Here is an 11,240-nt window from a genome sequence, read left to right as displayed (position 1 = left end):
TTCTTAAGGAATTAGTATTTTTATGTATGAAGTGATATTAAACATCAAATTTGTTATAGTCCAAGGAATCTGAGATTGTTTTGTCTTTTGGGGTCATCAAATGTCTAAGACTGGATTACGACTCGGCCCAGGTTTACTTCACATCATTTTGGTCTACATAATCTAATTAATCTATAAATTAGTTATAAATTTGCAGCACTGAATACAATATTAGGTATGACAGGTCATTCAAGCTCCATTTTATGGACTTAGTCTTGAAGAGGGATTCTGTGTCAATAATCTAGTTTGAAGACTTTTACATTTCAAGACTTTTAGGTTATATATTGAGCTAATTTGTTCTAAAGTTTTATTTTATCAAACTGCACACAGAAAATTGAGGGCAGTGTAGTATTGTTCCATCACAGGAGTAGTTAACGCTGCAACAAGCAATTATTTTCATTATCAGTTGTTTTCTTTTTATAATCAATTGATTGTTCAGTGTTTATGCTGATCATTATTCCCTGAAACCTGATTTAAACAATTAATCAATTATTAAAAATGTTGCTGATGAATAGGGTTAATGGGGGCCCCATACAAGGGTAATCCAGCCATGTCTATGTCTAAATATCAAGCACTTTAGAGCAAGTCCAAGTCCAGAGTTGCAACAATTAAGTTGATTAATTGATTAGTCAATTGAAAGAAAATGAATCAATTATTAATTAAACATTATGATATATCATTTTTTAACATTTTGTTGACTAAACGGTGAATCGAGACAATAATCGGCAGATCAATTGATAATGAAAGTAGGCATTAGTTGCAGCTCTACTCTGGTCACAAGTCTTTATACACAACTTTTAACTGAAAATACCCCAAAAAAGATTCATTCCAGCTTCTTACATGTGAAGACTTGGTGGTTGTCTTTATCTTCTATGACAGCACACTAAATATCTTTGCGTCTTGGACTGTTTGTTGGACAAAAGCAGCTATTTAAATATTTAGACTTGGGATCTGAGAAATTGTCAGCACAGTTTTAAGTCTTTTGGGGAAAGTCCAAGTCTGAAGTCTATGAATGTAAGCAAAGTCTTCACATAAAGTTTCTGAATTCTGACCATTAAAATGACACATCTCAACATTTTCCTCTAAAGCTGAGTTACCCTAAGGTTGTGAAATCTGTCAGCGAGTGCAACATGCAAAAATAACTAGATGACAGAGTATTAATCATCATGCCATTGCCCAAGGTATCAAGGATTACAAACTCTATGAGTCAGAGCCGTTGTTAAGTGTTTTTAGGCGTGTCATAAGCAAGTCTAGTCTTTAAAGCTTCTGAATGCTAACTATTAATGACACATCATTTGTTCATTTCCTACAAAAAGCTGTTCATTGTTGTATATGACGGAGACCAAGTCCTTTCAATCTGTAGACAATGTTGATAAGTTCTTTTACAAGCAAAAATGCCAAAGATTCATTGGTTCCAGCTTATTAAATGTGAATATTTGCTGTTTTTTTTACATTCTCTGTTACAGTACTGAATATTTTGTGGTTTTGGACTCTTGGTCAGACAAAACAAGCCATTTAAAAATGTCAACTTGGGGTCTGGGAAATTGTGACGGGTGTTTTCCACAATTTTCTGGCAATCCATTGACCAAATCATAAATCAACAAGGAAAACAACCATTAGTCGCAGCTCTAGAGCTAATAATACATATAATACATACATACATATTCAAAGTGTGGTCATGCAAGGCCTGTTGATGATTTCCTAAATTTAATTGTTCTGGGTTACCAAGTCAAAACTTGGGATTTGAATGATTTTGCTTTCAAATCTCAAGTCTTTAGGGAGTAAAAGCCTCCTTCTAGTGATGTAAGTCAAGTATCAAGTCTAAAGTCTACTCTGCCTTGAAATGAACAATCCCTGACCTCACATATCAAAGCAGTGATGTAGAAGTTGCATCAAGGTCCAACCTACTTAATTCATCCAGTGTCCTTCACCTGTAGCTACTCGTTGGCTTCAAAGAGAAAACAGTGACACAGACATACAAGAATGTGAGAGCAAAGTGCTCCCTTATGTGTCTTTTGTAAACACATCCTAAGAGACCTAGTTGCACAATTTGGGGCAAAGAAATGAGAGCAATGCTGGTGTGAATATCTATGTGAGGACTACCCTCTAGTGGGGAATGAGTGATCCTGCTCAGGCATCATGGCTTAAAAAAAAAAAAAAAAAAAACAGTGAAAAAAATAAAAGTAAACTCCTTCTCACTGTATGTTTAACAATGTGGGCCAGAATTAATGGTATAAATGTATTCATAGCACTATAAAAAGACATTTTACAACTTTCTTTTATTGTATTATAGTACAATCTGTTGTACAGATTTAATACAGTATGCATCAACCCCTTGCTTGAGTTTCTCCATTCATTTGTACTGCCTATGCCATCCTTATTCATTAGCAGCCTTTTTCCACGTCTCGGTGTTGAATGTAAAAGCACAGTCACATAAAATAGAGCAATCTGGTACAACTCTTTACAATCTAAAATAAATAAATCACTTTAAAACAAACTAATATCCCAGGAATAGGTTTGTATCTGATAGATGATTGCCTTCATAAGTGAATAAAATGAAATGCAGCGGCCAGCCCAAGCAGGTGACATTTATGGCAAAACCAAGACTAATAATGTAAGTTAATACAAGCGGAAAGTTTTTACTGTATATACACATAAGTATCATACTTATATATAAGTATAATTCATTACGTTCCATGTGTGACATGTGTTTTTGCTAAATTCAACATTATCCGGAGCTCATGTATCTTTAACTCACACTTGTAGGGCTACTTGTAAGTACATACTGTATATGAACAAAATAGAAAAAACACACCTCATCCCTTACGAGCCCACAAATATCAAACAACACATCTCACCACATATCTGTATTTGACCGATGTTAGGTGAAACAGGTGCACATGACAAGGCTGAGAATGGCAAAAGGCAGATCTGTACATGGCTCTTGAAAGAAGGAGAATGAAGATGTATTTTGTCCTTCATTTCTTTGACACAGTCTATAGAGTTGGGTGCAGCTGCTATTGTTTGATGTGTGGTATTAACGCATCTCCGTTTCTTCTTTGTAACTTCAGCAAAGAATTCAAAAAGGCCTAGTGGATAAGAAGTTGGGAGTCCTCTCACTGATATTGCCTGTAGTCTCCAAAGGAAGGGGTGGGCATGGCAGCAGGGGCAGGTTCCTCTGCAAACTGGGGTCCTAAAGAGAGAAAAAAAAAACCTCAGAGTGAGATGACAGCCAATCAGAAGTCTAACAGCTGTTAGTCGTTTAAATAAGTATAACTTAAACGTGTCACAATGACACTTTACATACTAATTCTTATCAGATTTTTAATATTTACTGTAGGGCTGCAATGATTACATTCATAATTGATTAAGAATAATTACTGATTATTTCACAATTAATAGATTAATTGTTTGATCTATAAAATGTTTCATTCGGTCCACAGTCAAAACACAAATATCATAAAAGCCAACCAAGAAAATCAGCAAATATTCACATTTTGTGTAGCTTGATCCAGTGAATGTTTAGAATTTTTGTTTTAAAAGATTTACAGATACAGTTTTTGTTGATCAACTAACTAATTGATCAACTAAACACACTTCTCCGTCTCTCTCCCCTTGTTTCCTGTCATCTCTCTATTGTTGCTATAATAAAAAGACATAAACCCAACCCCAAAAATATATAAATGTATAAAAAAATAAGTATACTCAAAGATAAAAGATGATTACTGTACTACTGAAGAATACTGGGACATATTGTATGTAATTATTATGTAGTATAGAATTAGTATTGAACAGACATTTTGTCTTGTATGGCAGGAAGAACAGGTTTAACCAACATCATTAACGACGACTCAGTTGTGTGACCCAAGTGTCCTCAAAAGAACTCACTGGTTATTAACGTTATTGATTACACCTGTGCTTTTTCTCCTGTGTCAAAATGTCTTTCATAAAAGACAAGAGTCTGGTGTGATTTACTTTTTACCGTCATCTTTGTCAAGCAAAAACCCTGCAATGCCAATGTTTGAAATTTCATGAAATAGGGCAATTTTTTAAAGCCCATCGATAAACTGAAAATACATATTGGTCCAGATAAAGACTTTGTCTCAGTTTGTAGAAAAGTAGACACACACTTATTACACCTGGTGTTTATACTCCATGTTAAACCCAGTCTGGTAGTTAACATTATACTCTGAGTATATCCACCTTTTGTTAAAATGTGTGTTTCTTTATCCACATTGAGTGAGTCAGATTGACTTAATATTAATAGCTGGTGTTGAAATCAAAATTATAACATACTAAATCATTTTACTGTATTATCTTTCAATATTATATCTGTCAATTTGATGACTCAACCTTCAAATATCACTCACCAGTTGGGAACTGTGAAGAGGCAAACCTAGTGAGCAAGATTCCAGCGCCCTCTATCAATGCCAGCAGAATGCCTCCCATGGCTGCAGAGCCTACCATGGCCACTGGTCCATCTGCAGAGAACAGTAGATATTGTAATATATTAGTACAACAAGTCCAGGTGTGTAGGGCCTTTAATTGTAGGTTTGTTGAAATTAATAAATGTGGACATTTGAGACCTCACATGAAGCCCATTAGCTATACATGAAAACTCCAATTCCTCTAATTTATCACAGTAAATCTGCTAACTGGCTGAACTGAATCTATTTTAGTAAATCTCTAGTCAATGATGCATCACGTCCACAACAGGACGTGATGCATCACAACATCACATCCTGTTGACACTTTTATTGTCATTTGTCTAAAATAAGCTGTAGACCAAAATAACTCGTGACTACGGTCCAACAGGTGACATCAGATGTTTTCTTTAAACATCTGGCCATAACTGTGTTTAAGGGATGAGGATTCACTAAAGTAGGAAATTCCCTATGAAAATATCCACCAGAGGCTTTATTATTAATGTGGCACTTATAATTGAAGGGACTGATTTTATATATAATACTGCGCAATTTGTATATCAAAAACTATAAACATCAACCAGCCAACATTGATGAGCACAGTGCCTCTCTGAAAAGTTAAGTTGATTCAACCTTTAGGCACAGTAGAAAAAGAGATGCCAGCTCTCTAATAACATGCCTAAAAAAACATATCGTAACTCATATCAGAGCTTTACTCAACTGCAGCCACACAGTGAATAGTCTTACTGATGCCTCCTTGTGCACTCTGTAGAGTTTTGGTACAGAGTAAGATAGCAAGATGGTTTTCTGTTTGCATGAGGTATGCATGTGTTTATCTGTTGACTGTCATTTGCCAACTTCTTCTAAGCTTACTCACTTCTTGCAGCGAGGATAGCACCTGTCATGGCCCCACTTGTAATTGAGTTCCAGGGATCCTCCTTCCCTCGCACTTTTACTAAACCACAGTCAATCATGGAGAAGAGGCCTCCCCATACTGCAAAACTACCTGCAACACAAAAAGAGGATTCACAGAATAAGAAACAGTCAAGACACACTGTGCACTCTCTTCAGTATCAACTGTAGGCTTTCATGGTGCCTGTAAAACATTTGTCATTTCTTCCTTCATGAAGAGTAGTTGGCTTGGATTCATGTTTTTTATGAAGGTTATGGATTCCAAAGGTGATGTGGGTCACAGCCTCAAGAAAGGCTTTGAAAGTGGTATATTTAGCCATATTTTGATTAAATCATGACTGTTTGCAACATATTGAGCACAAAACTGTGCTAATCTCTGCTTCTCTGTGTCTCTCTCCTCTTTCTCTCTTCTTCTTTCTCTCTCAACCCAACTGGTCAAGGCAGATGGCCGCCCACCTAGAGCCCGGTTCTGCTCGAGGTTTCTTCCCGTTAAAGGGGAGTTTTTCCTTGCCGCTGTCGCCAAGTGCTTGCTCATGGGGGAATGCTGGGTCTTTGTAAAATAAAGAGTACGGTCTAAACCTACTCTATGTGAAAAATGCCCTGAGATAACTTCTGTTGTGATTTGGCGCTATATAAACAAAATTGACTTGACTTGAAAACTGTCCATTGTCCTTGGCAACTGTCCTTGGCAAGGTGGGAACAAACGTTTTTGCAGTGACCTTTCCAGCCAACAGATGGTGAGTATTTGTTAATTAAAAAAGATATATCTGGGTAAAGTCTCACTTTAAGTCAGATAATATTTATATTATGCATATTCTGTTTTTACCTCCAAGCTGTGGGGCTCTGGTCTTGATGGCAGTCATGCTGCCTCTCATTCTGTGGCTCATACCCTGCAAGATACAGCAACAAAAAAAGAAAAACACAGATCAGTGGAAATTCACTGTAAACTAGTGATATCTACCTTGTGATATCTACCTGATATCTAACTCTTGACAAAATTAAAAATCCCAAAAGTTGCAGATTATAACCAGGTAAAGCACTGAAAAGATACACACTACTAGAGTGGACTATACCAAAAAACAAGTTTTTAAATGTGTACTGTATATTCCAACTCTATTAGTGTTAAAACACCATTTTCTGTTAAAGACAAGCACTGACAGCTGTCATAGAGTGTTATTCATGCATATGTTTAAGCTCATGTAGGACACATTTGCACTTGAGTGATTGTAACAACCACAACAAGCATCGAGTGCATTAAAATCAGTGATAAAAGCTGTTTTTGTTTATTTTTCTGTGCATATTATTCCAAAACATATCATATGCAATAACCTATTCTATAGATGGTAGATATATTCTTGTGTGTGGTCCTCAATTAGACCCTCATCTATGACAAATTTGAGAACATTTTTATAATGTTACCTCTTTTTTGGAGAAGGTATTAAGCATCAAAATTCAAACTTGTTATTGGTACTAAAACTTATATTTTAAGCTTAACTAAATTTCTGCATGGTGGAAGGACAGAAAATACACAAAAAGAACTGGCTGACAATAGACGCCGATAAAAGTCATTGATTATTCCCTGCAGTGTAGAAATGTTATTGTGTAATTTAGCTGTAGATGGTGCAAAACACTGACAAAGACACAAAGAGTTTACTGTGCCACGAATCATCGGACAATAATAAAACATGGTATAGTGCTTTCTCGGTGCAGGTGTCAAGCCAGTCTCATGTTGTTTGTAGTATGATTTGTAAAAGGATGTTATAATAGTTGTGTTTAACTGAGGGAAATGACAAGTTTCAATGTCATGACTGAACTTACTGAGGGTGCATTTCTGAAGCCTTTCACTGCCTGGAATATTCCTCCTCCAATAGCTCCCATGGTGAACGCACCCCCACAGTCGTCCACAATCCTCCAGGGACTAAAAGCACATTAACAAAAGGTCATTATCACATACTGTAAATAGAATGAAATTACATTTACACATACTATCAACATCATCTCTGAGATCACTCTGCAGGTACAGTCTTGCTATGTGTGATATCCATTTGTATGGATGACCAAGTTTATAAGACCAAGGGTGACTGTAGAGGAACTCATTTATTATCGTTAATCTGAATACAAGAACTTAGATTTCAAATTCCGAGTGTACAAACAGTGAAGAGCAGACCTCTGAGAAATGCAAATACACTCCTACACAAGTTGCCACATCTCTCACCAAATATAAAATGAAACATCATACATATGTATGTATTAAAACAAAGTGTACAGTAATTGGCATAGAAAATGCATATCAGTATTTCAGTATTGTTGTTGGTTTAAAAGCTGCTCGATATGGTTGCTTACAACATTACTATGAAGAAAATGTGCAAAATTACATGTCTTCAATCTAATTTATCATCAATGCAATGAGCTCTGTTCCATTGTTATGCATTACATCAGAAAAAACCCAAAAGACATGAAAACCAGAAACTTTTTTTTTTTTTTTTTTTTACAGTTTACTTGTAATCTTTAACTTGGACAATGGGACTTTGAAAACACAGTATGATCATATCAAAGTAAATCAACAAGTAGTTGTCATTATCATCCAGCAATACACTGTATCTCTCTCCCTATTATATAATAGGTAACATGAAGACAAAGATATCTGACCTCCCTGTTTACTTTAAGGGCTTCTTCCTTTTCAGACATGTCACGAACTCTGCTTGATATGTGTCTAATAATGTTTTTTCCTAAGAAAATAATACAATTACCTCATTAAAAATCTTAAAATTAAACCTATTTAACTGTTCAACCTGTTTAACTGCTGGCCAAAAGATGTTTCCTTCTCCACTGAAAAGTTCATTCTTGTGTATGTGCACTAGAGGCTTCAGGTTTCCACATGATCACTGGATGTTTGATTAGCCTCCAAACTAGTTGTGATGCCGCAGATCGTGCTCATAGACCCAATAAGGACAGAGAAGCTTCAGCAGAAGAAAACAGTCCTCCAGTGTCAAACTCTGCACATACATTTTTCTGCTCAGTGAAGCTCAAACATCATAGTGACAATAAGCAAAACATTTTTGAGTGGAGGGGGATTTTAAACAGAACCATCATTGCTTTACTCTTTATGACCTCAAATGTGTCACCTGAGGTCATCACCACATTGTGGACACATACTCAACAAAAAGTAAACGGGAGAGAAAAGTTTAATATTCATTTATTCCAGAGGCTAAACTGCTAAAAGTACTGCAGAAACTAATTTCCATACTTCCATACATCAAAAGTCCTTCTATTGCCAGGTTAGTACAGTATGTACTATTTGATCCAGGATCAGCATACTGCACTACAAGACTGTGGCCACAAACGTGTTGATAATCCTGTAGATTCATAACAATAGAATACTTGCTAAATAATATGTTTAAGTTTTGTGATCAACACATGAAAATACATTTGAATAACTGATTCGCAAATAGTGTTTCCAGCGTGTACTCGTAGACTTGCCTGACAAGTTGAGACTTTTGTGCATTTGGAATAGGTCAGAGGCATGTCGGTTGTTTGTTTGTTTCGTTTTTTGTTGAATGTTGTCTTTATGTCAGTTGGACTATATGTGGCGGCTTTAACGGTCATTGTTCATAAAGATCGGTATCAAAAGTTACATTTCACACTGTATTAAAAGTAACGTTATTTTGCTTCTCGGTAAGTTAAAATTTTAAAAAGGTGCGCCACATTACATTTGTGATATTTTATGACCAAAACGTGACCCTTCACCCGACCCTAATCCTAAACAAAATCAACAGGTTTAACTCTAAATGGACACTTGTCATTGTTGGACTTGAGTCGAGGTACCGCTCTCCAGATGTTGTACAACCCTCAGCCTTCACCGGCAGATAACATAACCGAGCTAACGTTAGCTCACCTTAATGCTAAAGCATCATTCTTAACTCTACATTTCTTCTACTGAACAGCTAAAAGTGCCGCTATGTCTCTTTACACACACTGGGCACAACATACCACCTTGTACAGACTCGGTGACTGAAGTCATTCAACTAAATGTGATGACATGTGGGTGAATAAACCGACAAGGTCACTAACAACGTGATTTAGCAACAACGGTGTAATGCTAGCACACACTGCCAATGCAAGGATATGTAATGTTAGCATCTCTGCTAACGCTTGCTAACCAGCCGGGTTTGGAGGTTTTCCGGGTAGGTCATGTAACGTAAAATAAAAACAATTAGACACACGTATCATGCTAGTTATTTTGAAGAGAAACACTGACATGTATGAGCAAAACAGCTTAATAAAGGTATATATTTTTTGGTCATAGGACTCACCATGGTTCTCTGGCATATTCCTCCATTTTGTTCTTTCGGTGTTCCCTCTGACGTCAGGCTTATCGACAACCTGACGTAACGATAGCACGCGGCGTCTTAAAGGCGTATTTCACCAGAGCCAAACGCTACCTGCATTAAATAAGTTGTAATTTTGAGGAACTAAGATGTTATATTGTGAAAATAGTTCATTATGTGGGAGTACAATAATTGGATCTACCCCAAATGTTGTTACAAAATAACTGCTTGTTATTTTGTTATCCCGTAAAAGTGTTTTTTGGGACTTCAAAGACCCCGTACTCACCAGCTGGTTTATTTGTCAACATCAGTGGTTCAGTTGGCCTTGAGGGTCCAATATCAGGATAGGCATACCCGGTTTGAGGGGGAGGGAGTTAAACCTGGGTTGTCAAATGAGGCACACTTTACAGACAGTTAACTAAGTCATAAAGTTTATCAGTCTGTCATATCTTTATTACATAAGCAAGCAGAAGAAGAAGTTAAAGTCCACTTCCACTCAAAAATATGTTTTTGTTCTTAATCCTTCAGTTGGATGTTTGAGCTTCACCATACTGAGAGATATATGTTCAGAGTTTCACACTGGAAGTCTGTTTCCACATTCATCTGCTTAAATTCAACAGTTTCTCTGTGCTCATTGAAAATCTTATTTTAAGGGACGGGCAGGATTTGTGACATCACAACTAGTTTGGAAGCCAATCCTGGTTCATTATTCAACTTACACGAGTATGATGTGGAAACTTGAAGTTTCCAGTGCACATACTCTGAGAATGGACTTTACAGTCAAGTAGGAGACAGCTTGAGTCCAACAGTTAACCTTTAAAAATAAATATATTTGCATATTCATAGCTTCTGGCATTTTTTAATGAGGGAGACGGACACAAAAGATGCAGACACAAATTATTGTTCCAAGCAGAGTATTTTTTATATATCTTAATACATGTCTGGAGGGGATCTTTAAAAGTGCTTTACAGGAGGAAGAATAGAAAAAGAAGGAATAAATGAGACACAGTAGACAATGCATAACATTAAAAAGTATAAAGATGCTTTTTAAACGTGTGCGCTTATTAAGGTTTCTTTGACACTTTATGAGAGGCTGTTCCAGAGTTGAGGTGCAACAGCATAATAACAGTGATTTAGCAATAATAATAATATAGTTGTAGCTGTGCTGTGTTGTTTTCTCTTTGATTTACCTGTTTCATTTCCAATCTATTACTAAATAACAGAGAGAAGAAACCGGATCAGTCCCTCTAAGCTGAGGCTCTTAGTCTTTCTTAATGCCAGTCTCCCCTAAAGACAATGTTACAAAGTGTCACTGGTAATAGATAGCTTACAACTAAAACTGTTGAATACTGCTGTTTGTGCACATTTTAATGTATTTTTTATTTGTTATATGGCACACCATGCTCAGTTTTGAGTGTGATTTTTGGAGTGGTTTGTGTTTTGGATAGTAAATAAAACATTCAACACACATGTAATAGTGTTTTATGTTTTTACATAATTTAAGGTTTTTATACCAAACACAACGTCAAATTATGGT

General features: G+C 36.2%; 1 protein-coding gene across 1 annotated transcript; it reads right to left on the bottom strand.

The window, feature by feature from the left end:
- Positions 1 to 2,299: 2,299 nt before the first annotated feature.
- On the bottom strand, positions 2,300 to 9,792 carry timm17a (translocase of inner mitochondrial membrane 17 homolog A (yeast)). The gene is made up of 6 exons (XM_042401011.1): positions 9,689 to 9,792; positions 7,194 to 7,293; positions 6,202 to 6,265; positions 5,341 to 5,469; positions 4,410 to 4,520; positions 2,300 to 3,232 (listed from the first exon to the last, which is right to left on the bottom strand). The coding sequence occupies exons 1-6, from the start codon at positions 9,712 to 9,714 to the stop codon at positions 3,156 to 3,158; spliced, it is 507 nt and encodes a 168-aa protein (XP_042256945.1). The 5' UTR covers positions 9,715 to 9,792; the 3' UTR covers positions 2,300 to 3,155.
- Between the last annotated feature and the right edge of the window lie 1,448 nt (positions 9,793 to 11,240).

The sequence above is a fragment of the Thunnus maccoyii genome, chromosome 3 (assembly GCF_910596095.1).
Source record: "Thunnus maccoyii chromosome 3, fThuMac1.1, whole genome shotgun sequence".
NCBI classification, from domain to species: domain Eukaryota; kingdom Metazoa; phylum Chordata; class Actinopteri; order Scombriformes; family Scombridae; genus Thunnus; species Thunnus maccoyii.
The sequence above is the reverse complement of the archived record's forward strand: the minus strand, read 5'-3'. Positions and strand labels throughout refer to the sequence as shown.

Coding starts and splice junctions, on each gene's coding strand:
- timm17a (XM_042401011.1), bottom strand. CDS start 9,714: ATGGAGGAATATGCCAGAGAACCATG. Junction 7,294..9,688: donor GAATATGCCAGAGAACCATG/GTGAGTCCTATG, acceptor ATGTGCTTTTAG/TCCCTGGAGGATTGTGGACG. Junction 6,266..7,193: donor GCTTCAGAAATGCACCCTCA/GTAAGTTCAGTC, acceptor TGTATCTTGCAG/GGTATGAGCCACAGAATGAG.